Source organism: Orcinus orca, chromosome 7 (genome assembly GCF_937001465.1).
Source record: "Orcinus orca chromosome 7, mOrcOrc1.1, whole genome shotgun sequence".
Taxonomy (NCBI): domain Eukaryota; kingdom Metazoa; phylum Chordata; class Mammalia; order Artiodactyla; family Delphinidae; genus Orcinus; species Orcinus orca.
This window is the reverse complement of record NC_064565.1, coordinates 89,988,109-90,002,454: the sequence shown is the minus strand read 5'-3', so window position 1 is coordinate 90,002,454 and position 14,346 is coordinate 89,988,109. Positions and strand designations below refer to the sequence as shown.

Genomic DNA, 14,346 nt, shown 5'->3' with positions numbered 1-14,346 from the left:
GGCAGCTCAAGTCAGCCACCAAGTACAAAAATACGAGTAGGATATGAAGAGGCTCACCTCTGATACCACTACTGACATTACCCTCTCCACGACTGATGCTGTGACTAATAACATCATTGAACTTCTTATGTTCTAGGCACTAGGTTAAGTGTTTGTATGTAAGAGGGATGGTTCTTGCTTTAAACATTTTTTTTTTTTCTGATGGGGCATATGAGAGAGTTGCGCCTCTTAGTCATTCACGCAACAAATGGTGAATGAGAGCAACTGTGTTTAAGGTATTTACCAGCACTTATTCATGGAAAAGGGCATGAGAGTGGGATGGAAGGTGCCACAACTTTCAGAGAAGCCTACAACACACAAAGTATTGAATAGCATAAAGGTACAATTTCTACACAAAAGGCATCCTTGGGGCTTCCCTGGTGGCGCAGTGGTTGAGAGTCCGCCTGCCGATGCAGGGGACACGGGTTCCTGCCCCGGTCCGGGAGGATCCCGCGTGCCGCGGAGCAGCTGGGCCCGTGAGCCATGGCTGCTGGGCCTGCGCGTCCGCAACCTGTGCTCCGCAACGGGAGAGTCCCCAACAGGGAGAGGCCCGCGTACCGCAAAAAAAAAAAAAAAAAAAAAAAAAAGGCATCCTTTTCTACCTAATAGTAATAATGAACACAAAGTCGAATTAGTCTTGAAAATGAACTTCTTTAAAATATATTCCTTAGGGACTGTAAATTTAAAAAGAAAAAAGAATACATATGGAAAAGAATTTGAAAAAGAATATATATATGTGTAAAACTGAATCACTCTGCTGTAGACTTGAAACTAACCCAACGTTGTAAATCAACTACGCTTCAATTAAAAAAAAGGATACCTATGGAATTACAGGGCGAGAAAGAGGTCCTTTACAGAAAGAAGCATTTATGTACCTTTGCTTCCAACCCCAATAGTTATTCCAATTAATTTTAAACAGAATCTGCATTATTCTGCTATATTCAATATAATGATCTAGTTATATTAAAGGTATAGAGAAGTGATCCATATCACTATAATTTAGTTAATAGTAATTTATTTTACTTATTAATTTATTTTAATTTTTATTTTCATTTAATTTATTTTCATTTTTAAATGTGCAGTTGTCTAAAATTTAATTATATGTTTTAGTTAACGCAAATGTTGCTTTTTCTTAATGTTTTGAAAGAGGCCTGGCTTTGGATGTGTGAAGTCAGTTATTCTAAGTTTTCCTGGTTTCTCTTTTCGCAACAGAGAAGAATTCAGCCTGAGTTCTGATATGTAATTTCTCTAAACTCATTGAACCTATTTTCATCTAGTCACCCTACTTCAGTTATAACCTGTGTGGTTACTTTATTTAAACATATTAAGGTACACTAAAAAATTAAAAAAAAACCAAACTGTACCTTTTATCTAAAGACAAAAAATGCACAGTGTCTCCTTTTCCATTTTTCTGATGAATTTTGCTTCTCAGTCTTCATGAGTTGTTTCAATTTATGTATCTATTCTTTCCTTGCACACAAAATATGTCACAAACCAGAATTAATTTTCCATCCTTATTAACTTCCTAGATTTCAAAGCTTGTAAACTTGATGTATCTTCTGATCTGGCTATCATCGCTTGATATATTTGGGGTGCAGATTCGATTTTAAACAGATTTGAGTTTTTCAATATTAACCATGAAAATATCTAAGGAGACCTCTCATATGTCTCTTTTTCTTTTTTTAAAAAATTATTTATTTATTTTTGGCTGAGTTGGGTCTTTGTTGCTGCGCGCAGGCTTTCTCTAGTTGCAGCAAGCAGAGGCTACTTCTTAGTTGTGGTGCGTGGGCTTCTCGTTGCAGTGGCTTCTCTTGTTGCGGAGCATGGGCTCTAGGTGTGCGGGCTTCAGTAGTTGTGGCGCATGGGCTCAGTAGTTGTGGCTCGCGGGCTCTAGAGCGCAGGCTCAGTAGTTGTGGCTCACGGGCTGAGGTGCTCCGCGGCATGTGGGATCTTCCAGGACCAGGGCTCAAACCCATCTCCCCTGCATTGGCAGGCGGATTCTTAACCACTGTGCCACCAAGGAAGCCCTCTCATATGTCTCTTAAGTCACCTCTCTTCCAGGCAAGATACCTTTATTTCTTTCCACTGTTTTTCATCAGACATGGTTTCAAGGCCTCTCACCAATATCTGGATGCATCTACTCTGTTCTTGTCTTTATTAAAATACTGTAGCCAGAATTAAATACAGCATTCTATCCAGGTGGGTTATGGCCAGGCCAGGGTACAGTGGAACTGCTGTCTTCCTTAATCTGGTAACACGGAACTAGTTTTGGGGGTGGCCATGTCAGGCAAGAGCTAAAACACAGGGACACCTTCAGTAACTGTTATTATCCCAGGTCTCCTAAACTCTACACTCGTACAATTGATTTCTTTTAACCCGACTTCAGGACATTGCCTTTATCTTTCACCACCCTATCTAAACTAGGCTTGCCTCTCCCCAGTCTTCATCTTTACCTGAATTTGGCTTCAGAGAAATCATGTCTATCTGAAATTTTATTATTTATTTACTGCTATGCAACCTTATCATCTATTTACCCAACGAGAATGACAATACCGTAAGAGTGGAGGCTTTATCTTATCTACCTAGGTATTGCCTGGCATAGAGAAAGTATCCAATAAATGGCTGTTCAATGAATTCATCATCACTCGATAAATTCTATCTTCTTCAATTCTGAATAAATCATTTGAATGCTAATTCTGTCAGTCTATCATACTACCCAATTCTCTGAGACAACATCTATTGAAAATTTGGTAAGAACGCTTTTCATGTCTTCATCCAAGTTATATACCCAATATTCATCAAATTCTGTTGTTTTGTTAGAATATAACAAGAGGGCCCAAGTACACAGTCTTATAGTATACGTTATTTAATTCCTTTCAGAGTGACAATGCACCTTAATTAGCACATTTTGGGAAAGGGCATCCTAATGCTATTACCTAGCTTAGTGCATAATTTGGTAAAAGTCTCAATCAGAAAACAAATGGAAATACCTTTATTAAGATCAATGTAAACTACATGTATAATATCTCCCTGATTTATCAGTCTAGAAATCCTATCAAAAAGGAAAGCACACATTGGTTGTTTCAGAGACCCCAGCATTGAGGTGGCTAGTGACCACTTTCTTATTTTCCTTTTCATTTGACAAAGAGAAATCCTCCGAGGATTTCTACTAATTTCTACTCCTAATTTCTAATGATCAGGAATAGTCACTTTATAATCACAGTCCTCTTAGTGCACAGGGATGGATACAAAGCGTCTAGATTTCCTCTTGCTGGCAGCCATGCTTTTCCAGTGTGAACATCATTCTCTTGTGTGCATGAAGATAAAATTAACACGGGAACCGGTGGCTCTGCTTTCCACCTGACAGCTGTTACGTGCTGTAAACAATGGTCCACCATGCTTTCTTTTTCATGCTCTAAAAATAGCTTGACTGTCTAACTCTTAAAAGTTTTGCAAGCCTCATCGTGTGCAGCTGCTTAACTCTTCCTACATTGATTCTTTTAGATTATTGTTACTCTTTTTTCACACCCTTTGCTTCTCTCTTTCTCTTCTCTACACAGCCAAGCTTAACAATTAGTTCTTAGAGTAGCCACACTTGTGCTTCAGATGCCTCTCCCTTTTCTTCTCTGTGAGATAAGTTATCATCATCATGTCAGTACTTCTTTTTGGGGATCTTCACTCTTGAGTTTCCCTTTCTTGTTAGGGTTGTCATCTAGGTATCTGCAGCAAGCACCATTTCTCTCATTTACTACTGAATCCTCAGCATTTGATGCACTTCCTGGCACACAGTAGGTACTCAAGAAACATTTGTTTAATCAATGAGTAAATATTCTCTGTAATTCCTTCATTTTGACTTCCTAAAGCTTAGGACATTCACCTGATTGTGTCCTTGAACTCTTCCTCATCTAATAGAGATGGTAGGTGCTTTCTTTTAGTATTACCATTAATTCTTCTTTACCAATCAGGTTGTTGTTTTTGTTTTTTTAATAAGTCAAAGTTATATCTTAAATAGTGGTACTCAATTCAGCTTTCACAATATCCAGAGGTATTACTTACTGATGGACAATAAAGAAGATCCCTGGATATAAATAAAAAGTTATATTAAAATATTATATGGCATCATATGATATATTTTAATTGATAAATCAGCATGACAGTTATCAGAATATACACTTTTATAAAAATTCTCCTGTGTATTCAGTGTTCAGGATTTTTGTCTTATTTCTGAGAATGCATATGAAGGTTCCTCACTATATAAAAAATAATTTTAAAAAGAAAGTATTCGAACAGTAGAATGGGTTTAATTAACTTTTTTCATGCCCATCTTCCATTGGATACTAGAGATATCTGACTGCCCTCTGAGAGGAATGCCTGATGTGTATGAAAGGGTTATATTCAAAACGTGACCCAAATCTTTTGTTGAAATGAGAAATCAGATTTATAATTTACTTCGACTGTGAATGCCTACCAACATTTCTATCTTAATACAAATTTCAGCACGGAACTAGCAGATAATAAATTGCTGTATCACAGATCTCGAAAGAAAACCAATCTATCGTCTTGATTTTAGGGATAGTCATTCAAGACACACACAGTTTTAAGAGACTATGAGACGTGGAATGTTAACAACCTTCATTGTCAGGAAACTTCCTAAAATTTCGTCCCAATGCCTCATGCATCACTTTAAGCTCATTTCCTCTCATTGAACAGAGGCAGGACAGCTGGTCAGCATCTTCCATCTGCACTGCCTTCAGCCTTCCTCTAACTGTGTTACACAACACCCTTCTGAAATGGGAGTAGGAGGTCAATTTGAAACAGGAGAGAAAACTCTCAGGAAAAAAATCTTGTGGGAAATAGCGTTTTAAACTTAACTTTGAATGGGGCTATAGATTAGGTCAGGGAATGGGCCAAAATACTGAAGTGCTGTTCCCTGAATAATTCAGACTAATTCTTAAATAGCATTCGGGGGTCATAAAACACCAGGCCTGGATATTGAAGATGTTTGTGCTTCATCAAAAAGTCTTTGAATGTGACTCTCTGGCATACTGCCAACAAGGTCAGCTCTTTGGGGGAAAACCCTATGCCAAAGGCCAAAGAGGCAGCTGTGTTACTCAGCTCCTGAGAGCTTCCAGCTCAACACCCACACAAGCTCAATTATGAACAAATTAAAGGGATCCAGACTGAACATAGTAATTCTGGTAATTTAAATAAATAGAGGAAAGTCTACAATTAGTAGGAAAAGATTGATTTTCTGGAAAACCCAGAAAATGACACCCTAACCCCTTTGAATAAGCATAGTTACATCTAATTATTTAAAAATAAATTCCCTTTATTCATCATTTTAATCATTTCTGATCTGACTTAAATGTGGCCACATGCATGCCAGCAAAAGTATCCACAAATACTGAGGCAGAATAGCCTCAAAAAATCTATAACTTTTAGATATATAGGAATTAATGACCCTGAGTAAAATTATAATCAGAGTCTTACACCTACATTTTAGATCACATAGATAAATGTTGTTACTCATTTCTACCTTCTTCAAATGCACAGAAAAATTTAGAGTCATTCAGAAAGAATCAAAGATTCAATACTGGGGAATCTATTAAAATAACTCACTATATTAATAGAATAAAGAACAAAATACACATGATCATCCTGTATAGATCCTTAAAATCACTTAATAAAATTCAACATCCATTCCTGATTAAACAAAGTGAGCAAATAAAAAAACTTTTCAAGAAGGTAGGAACACAAAGAAACTTGTTTAAATTGATCAAAACATTTCTATCAGGAACCAAGAGCAAACCTCATAAATTAATGGGCACACCCATGGTAGAAGCATTCCTCTTTAATCTTTAAATTCATTTTTGATGAGCTGATCTCAGGTTCATGTGGGAGAATAAATGCATGTGAAGGGCCAAAGTAATTTTACAAAAGAAGAAAAAACAGGAAGACAGCTCTATAAGTTATCAAAATACAGTGTAGTCAGATGACAATTGAAACAGGGTGATACTGGCATGGGACAGACCAATGTATCAACAGAACAGCATGTCTAGAAATCACCCTATGTATGAAAGGGAATTTAGTATTCAATGTGACTGCATTCCAAATTAATGGGGGAAGGACATAAAAGTCAGTAAATGTTATGAATAATTTGCCTATTTACATGGAGAAAAATTTTTCCACCTCATAAACCATGAATAAAATTATTGCTAAACATGGAAAAAAAAACACCAAGCCTTTAAATGTACAAGAAAATAAATGAGATAAATAAAACCAAACAGTCATGAAGGAAAAGATGGAAATATTTGACTATAAGACTAAAGCCTTTTTTATAGTAGAGGATATCACGATCAAACTAAGAAGACAAATAATAGACTGCAAAAGTTATTTATAACATACATAACAATAGTCTAAAGATGAAAAGGAATTAACAAATGGAAACATTTTTGGCAAAGAATATGAATAAACAAATCATGGAATAAAGAAAATAGAATAGAATAAGAAATACAAATGCACCAAACCCCCTTATCCAAACCAAAAGATACAAACTCTCAATTAAGTCCAAATTTAATCAAAAGGGGAAAAGTAAATAATAAATCAAGATTCATTCATATAACATAACACTATACAATTAGTATAAAGAAACACAACGTGTGACAGAGATGTCTGTACATAGATGGAATGGCAATTAGGTAGAGTACTTTCTATAAGGATATACATAGCAAACTAAAATTTTCTATAAGGATATACATAGCAAACTAAAATCATGTTTGTATCTCGGAAATAAAAGAAGGAGATGGGGATGAGAAGTCTTTATTTTTCACAATAAGAACCGTCTGTCTTTGGAAACATAAGTGAAAAGAAAGAAATGGAACCCACTCACCTTTAAAATAATTTGAACATGATATGCAAATGAAAATACTAGCTTAGACTCAGCAGCAAAAATGAAACAAATAAAAACAAAGAAGGTACCAATGAGGCTTATTAGCCTTTGAAGAAGTTTAAAGGCTTTATAAAGGAGGAATATCCAACATAAATTATGCAGTAAATAGGAGGTTTATCTTTTTCATTTTGAACATATGAAATTGCTGTTTTTCTAGGTCAAACACAATCAAGTAGCACTAATTTGCTGTTCAACCTAAATACCTCAATTTTTTTAAACTTCTTGAAGAATGGATCTTGACCCTGAGAGGATTGTTCCTCTAAGCACAGTCACCAACCTTTTTATCAAATATATTCATTCCTTATGTTGGCCCAGTGCCATATATGGAAAACTAAACTACTTACAATATCTTTTTCATCTAATCAAACAGGGAAGACACTTCCGAATGTTTACCATTCTGGTATCGCCTGAGCTTATTCATTGAGAAAAAACAACATACTTATTGGGCTCGCTCAATTGTTCTGAGAATAGGGGTTCAGAAAGGCCCTAGAATGTTGACCTCAGAGCCCTCTGGAAGACTGTTAGCTTTAATTTGGCTTTTCCTGGAAGGGACCAAACTTTGATAGTTTCTTACAAAATGCTTTTACAAAAGGCTATTTTTGAGGCTATTTTTTCTTACAAAATGCTTTTATAGCACATGTTACCACTTGTGCTGTATGGTGCACATACCAATGCTTGTGCTGTATGGTGCATTTAAACCAATGTTTGATACCTGTATCCTGAAGACAAGAGCTCATGACCTTCGCCCAACTATGTAAAACTGAACAAACATTACTATTGTCATTTATGTTATAAGTACAATAAAATGCAAAGGGTGACTGCTAACTATTCATATTTTGCAAGGGCTATTTCATTCTAAACGAGAACATTTCTCAGAAACAAAATTTTCAGTAACAAAAAATGTAAACAGAAAAACTGTTTCTGGACATGGCTTAGGTTTTGTTTTTATGGAACTGATATAATTTTCTTCTTTCTTAAAATGGATGTTGGGGCTTCCCTGGTGGCGCAGTGGTTGAGAATCTGCCTGCCAATGCAGGGGACACGGGTTCGAGCCCTGGTCTGGGAAGATCCCACATGCCACGGAGCAACTGGGCCCGTGAGCCACAATTACTGAGCCTGCGCGTCTGGAGCCTGTGCTCCGCAACAAGAGAGACTGCGATAGTGAGAGGCCCGCGCACCGCGATGAAGAGTGGCCCCCACTTGCTGCAACTAGAGAAAGCCCTCACACAGAAACGAAGACCCAACATAGCCATAAATAAATAAATAAAATTAAAAAAAAAAAAAAGGATGCTATTTTTTTCTTTTGCAGAGACTTTTAAAAACCGCACTACTGGCTACTTATTTTTTTTCTTTTATTAAATGAGGAAAAGAGTAATATATTTCTCACCCCAAATTAAGAGCAGTTTTTACCCATTCATCTTCTTTACAGAGAAATTGGGAAGACAGGACAGGAAATATTTATCAAGCACTCTATAAAAACAAATTGCTCCTTAAATTATTAGTAGTAATCTGTGTCACTGTCACATATTATTCCTTTGGTCAGAGGTTCACGCTTGAGAAAATACTCCTTTTTGATCAGTGCACGAGATAGCTTCCTTATTAAGGCTTTCTGTCAGTCTCTTACTATAAGTGATTACAGCAAATGTATCCCAGCGATCTAGTTAATTTATAGAAAATAGAATCAACTTCTCGTTTTTCATCGTGACTGAACATCTTTTTGAACTCCTATAAATGAGTAACAGATAAGCACTATTTATCAGATTGTTTCATGGAACACGCAGTTTTGATTATTCCATTTTCTTGGTGCTACTAATGAAATATGTAATATGCTTCGGAAAACAAACAAACAAAAAAGACATTGGCAAAGCTTGGCCTCTGAGCATTCAGGAAGCAGTAAATATTTTGCTGAGAAGTTATTTTGCACCAGCATCCTATTCCAATAGTTCTCTCTCTCTAAGGACCAATGGGAGTGCAACAATGTGCTTGGGTATCTGAGATGTCTTCCGGGATCTCACATTCCAGAGCCTGGAGAACAGAGTTTGCAGGGACCCTTGTTCTGCCCTGGCAGCCAACAGTCACCCAGAAATTCCTTGTAGGACTCAGAATCTCACTGAGGTTGTCTGGGCACGAAACCAAAGTACCTTGACTCCCACAATCTGGCAAACCCAGGGACCCCTCTTCCCTCTGATATTACAGGATTTGGAGATGGGCACTTATAGAGATAGATCTTCTCCACTGCCGCCATCTCCATCCATTGCACAGAGAGATGGGATGCCCTGTAGAAGAGGATTCATTGAACTGCCTTATCTTCCCAGGCCCTGCAACAGGTATGTACATGAGAAACAGAAGAACACTTGCAGAGGTGAGAGTACAAACGCAAAGGCAGGTGAGTTAAAGATGCTTAATGGCATTCAGATCCTCCAGAAGGAATACTTCTATTTTTCTGACCTATACATAAAAATGTCACTTATCTCTCTTTTAAAAAGCGGTAATTACGATTAAATGTGTGAGAGGAGATAGGAAGATAGGATGACCAATATCCCCTCTTCCAAGCTTCAGCAAACCCCGCCCCCTAAGGTTGGAGTTGAAGAAACAACGGCAGGACATTCAAGAAGATAGATGGGCTGAGGCTGGACAGTTGATATGGATGTCACCTCACCCTCACTTACCAAGGTCCATGCTCTTTGAGGCTTTCAGATTCATTGATTCAGGCTGCCTGGCTGGTGTCACAGATCTAAAGTTGAGGCGCTGATCCGGAAAAAATACTGCTGAATCCACCCCAGAGCTGCAGAAAGAAGCCAAATGCCATATTTAGGTTTAGAATAAAATCTTATTTTTTATTCAGCAGTTCTCATTTTGAATACAGCCCCTCATCGCTCCCTCTGCAGCTCCCTCTCCCATTGCAGAGCACAGGCTCCGGACGCGCAGGCTCAGCGGCCATGGCTCACGGGCCCAGCCGCTCCGCGGCATGTGGGATCTTCCCGGACCGGGGCATGAACCCCTGTCCCCTGCACCGGTAGGCAGACTCTCAACCACTGCGCCACCAAGGAAGCCCCAACCAGGCATTTTCAACCACTTCGTGAACCTCAGGTTTCTTTTACGAGATATAGCAACTCTGTTTTCATGCATTTTATCATATTCTGCAATTTAAATGATATTCTCTGGCTAATACCATGTTTTCCTCTTCACTGATTTCTGCCAGTTGGGATCCTGCTATACAATATATAACTTTAAGTGGGTAAAGCAAACCCACAAAGCACTGGTGCTTCAAAGGATGTCACTAGATACTAGCAGAGCCTAAAGGCAGGTTAAGAGAGATCTGTGGGCTAAGAACGCCCTTCCTTTAAAAACAAGTGTAAGGGTTGTATCCTTTCTAGAAAACCATTCTGTTGAATGACTAATGGCTGCCGTAGTTTGGTTTTCTACTTTATTTAGGTCTATTTTCTAAAACTAATGTTAATGCTGAGCAAATAGTCTGCTCATCAATAATACCAACAGGAAGTAACAGGAAAAGCACAGCTGACAATTTAGACAAAGATACATCAAATGCCCATTATAGGCTTCCTAGTACTTGTAATCTCAAAGAATTCCATTTCTGAGGAATATTTTATTTATTTTGCTTGAGGATGGAGATTATATAAGGGAATTACAGACAATGCCTCATTTCTTGATCTAGAAATAAATTATATTTATATACTTTTCATGAATTAAATTACAGCCACTTTCTCCCTTGGTACATGTATTTACAAAGTAAATATGGTAGCTCGTTTCAACACAACTTTAATCTTAAATACAGTAAAAACTCAAATCAAGTATCCTCGGTAAATCTGAAAGTACTGAGGTTGAATCTTTTTCAAACGGTTGGGATTTGACATTGTAAAAAATAAAATAACCCCCAAATTCAACTGTCATGAATGAGAATCCTTATAAAATGTACTGGGGAATCTCGATTTCTTAACCAAATACACCAAAATAAGTTTAATCTTTTCTTGAAACTTATTAGTCATGTATATTTAGTATTGCCTTGCAGCAATAATAATATTGCTGAATGAATGGGCCTCTGTTATTGTAATAGAGTGTAATATAGTATAATACAGCACAGCATTCAAAAGCACAGACTCCAGAGCAGGTCTGCCCATTTCTAAATCCTGGCTCTGCTCCTTACTAGCTGTGGGACTGGGCAAGTTATTGAACCTCTCTGTGCTTCCATTTTCTTATGTATAAAATGGGTATAATTACACTTCCTACCTCCTAGGGTTGGCATCAGATAAAATGAGTTACAAAGATTTGCAAAGTAAGGAGAATAGTGTCTGGTGCAGAGTAAGTGCTGTAGAAACATTTAGGAAACAAACAGATAAACACATAGACCTTCTTTAGCTTCCCAAATGACTAAGTTTCTGCTTTTCAAGTTATCCAAGTTTTTTGTACAGTTTTTTTGCCTTCTCTGTTTTTGTCAGACTCTCTGTGGGCTTGTGACTAAGAGCCCTTCTCTCCTTCTGTTTAGAAGGAATGATGTTTAGGGCCCTGGGCTTGCGAGCGAGATGCTAGGGTGGGTGGCCTCAATTTACTAGTGCATAAAATGGACACAGTGTATAGCACAGGGTACTACATTCAATAGCCTGTAATAAACCATAATGGAAAAGAATTTTTTAAAATTGGACAGTAATAGAATTTACTTAAGAAAGCTATTGTAAGTATGAAATAAACTAAGATATGTTAAATACTGACAATAGTACCTAGCACACAGTAAGAGCTCAACAAAGTAAGCTATTAATCCTTTCCTTTGTTTCTGTAGGTTAGCGTGGTGGTCTTTGAATGAGGGCCTGAGGCACTCTCCAGCAAAGAAATTATACAATCTGCCCTCCATATCCTCAGGTACGGCATTCAAGGATCACCCAAACTGGGATCAAAAATATTCAGAAAAAAAAATTCCAGAAAGTTCCAAAAAGCAAAACTTGAACTTTTCATGCCCTGGCAACTATTTACATAGCATCTACATTGTATTAAGTGATTTGAAGTATATGGGAGGATGTTATATGCAAATACTATACCATTTTATACCACGGACTTGAGCATCTGCAGCTTTCGGTATCCGCGGGGGTCCTGGAACAAAAACTCCTCATAGATACCGAGGGACAACTGTACATTTTTTCATGAAAATTTCCTCAAGAAGCTTAAATCAACTCTTTAGAATTATGAAGGTTTTTCTTTTCTTTCTTTCTTTCTTTTTTTTGGCTTCTTTCTTGGTGTCTGGTTACATGCTCAATAAAGAAAGCTACCGACATAAGGCATATTAGATGTGGTATCTAGTGGTAGTGGACAAATATGTCAATTGTAAACAAAAATCCTGACCTGCTAGTGCTATTGACACTGGCTTGGCATAATAGCAATATTTTAATTGTTTTAGCCCACTTTAAAGAAGAATTCTGAGATGCCATGGTGAATATGAGCTTCCCCCTGAGCATTGACGTTTTGCAAGCACTTGCCTTTAAATGTGTTACTCAACCTTTATTTGCACTTAGTTTTTCATCCTTTGATCTCTTGTGATGACATGGTTTTAGTGTCAGAGAGACTCATGGCCTTCATGGAACCAGTGAATTTAAGAGCTGGAAGACCTTAAAGGTCACCTCATCTAACTCTTCATCTTGTAGATAAGACACTGAGGTCCAAAGAGTAGACTGATGTTCCAAGGTCACACAGCTGGCCAGTGCCAAAGCCAGGACCAGATTGTGGTTTCTTGAACTCTTCCCAGAGCTGCAAAAGCTTTGGCTAAAATGGTGGCTAGCCTGGGACACAGGTTGTTGCTGATCTTGAGCCCACGGAAATCAGACTTTTCCCTCTTACTGCAGTTTCATGCACGCTCTCTCATGCAGCTTGCATTTTAGGTTAGTTTTTTGTTTCAACAGTGGTTCATATCATGAAATAAAAGAAAATTAAAGGGTTAATCAAAATAGATGCCACGTTATAATGAATACCTTTAGGGAGGAGGTTTAGAACCAACATGAATATTCCTCATTAAAACAGCTCACGCTGGGCTTCCCTGGTGGCGCAGTGGTTGAGAGTCCGCCTGCCGATGCAGGGGACGCGGGTTCGTGCCCCGGTCCGGGAAGATCCTACATGCCGCGGAGCAGTGGGGCCCGTGAGCCATGGCTCAAAAAAAAAAAAAAAAAAGCTCACGCTGCATTTAAAGTGCTCTGCTCAAGGCAGACTATGGGAATCTACCCAACTTAGTAGTGTTTTGGTTAATCCACTTTATTGTTTTATTTAGTTATTTATTAGCTTGGTTTCTTTTTTTTTTTTTTTTTTGATGTGGACCATTTTTAAGGTCTTTATTGAATTTGTTACAATATTGCTTCTGTTTTATGTTTTGGTTTTTTGGCCATGAGGCATGTAGGATCTTAGCTCCCTGACCAGGGATTGAACCCACACCCCCTGCAATGGAAGGCAAAGTCTTAACCACTGGACCGCCAGGGAAATCCTCACTTGACTGTTTTAGAATACTTTACCAAACCAGGTATTACGTGACAAATTAAGAATAAGAACTCAAATTTTCCCAAACTCTTGAGAAACAATTACCCCCATTCCCATTGAAAAAACAAGATGACAATGCAATAACATGATGTGGAGACACCATCAAAGATGATCAAAGAAAATAAAAAGCTGCTTTGTACATATGAATGTAACATATATTCATATACGTGTCTGTATATATACATATGCATACCTGGATATGTCCATTAAATTGATCATGGTGATATGTACCTCCGTTAGCATTGTTTCGAACATGGCCAAGTGTACACTTTGAAAACCTTCAATAAAAGGACCCCTCTTGCCATGGTACAAAATGGAAACAAGGCTGATATCAGATTGGCAGATATTTAAGGAAGGAAGGAAGTGTAATATGAGACATGATGTGATTGGAGCCAATGTGAACTTCTAATGTACTTGAATAATGAGTATAGTACTGAGTTGGTTAATGTGAAAATACCGTAGACACATATATTAGACTAGTAAAACAGTTTGTAATTTTATGCTACATATTGGAAGTTTTTGGAGTGAGAGGGTGACACAATGATTAACTATAAAACATGGCATATTCTAATTTTGAAGGCAGTTAGCATGTGCTCATGGCTGAATGGGCTGCAGCGGAAGCTGTAAGTTGACAGCAGGCCAAAGACGTGTCTTAGATAAAGACTGTATTTCCCCCATGAACAACCAGGGAATCTATCAAAGAGAAACGATATTCAATGTCAAATTATGCTGCATAATGAATAAATAAGGGTAGCGTGAAACATATGCCAATGTCCTGAATATAGTGACAAATCAGGAATGGGAAAGACGTAGAAGACCCCCCATGA

The 14,346-nt window shown here is 37.8% G+C and overlaps 1 protein-coding gene across 1 annotated transcript in view; it reads right to left on the bottom strand.

Annotated features, from left to right (window-relative positions):
- The window catches only part of PARD3B (par-3 family cell polarity regulator beta), a 1,037,324-nt gene that overhangs the window by 412,052 nt on the left and 610,926 nt on the right, over window positions 1–14,346 (bottom strand). The window contains exon 15 of the mRNA XM_012532519.3: window positions 9,658–9,773. Coding sequence (XP_012387973.1) covers window positions 9,658–9,773 — 116 coding nt within the window. The remainder of the gene's footprint in view (window positions 1–9,657; window positions 9,774–14,346) is intronic.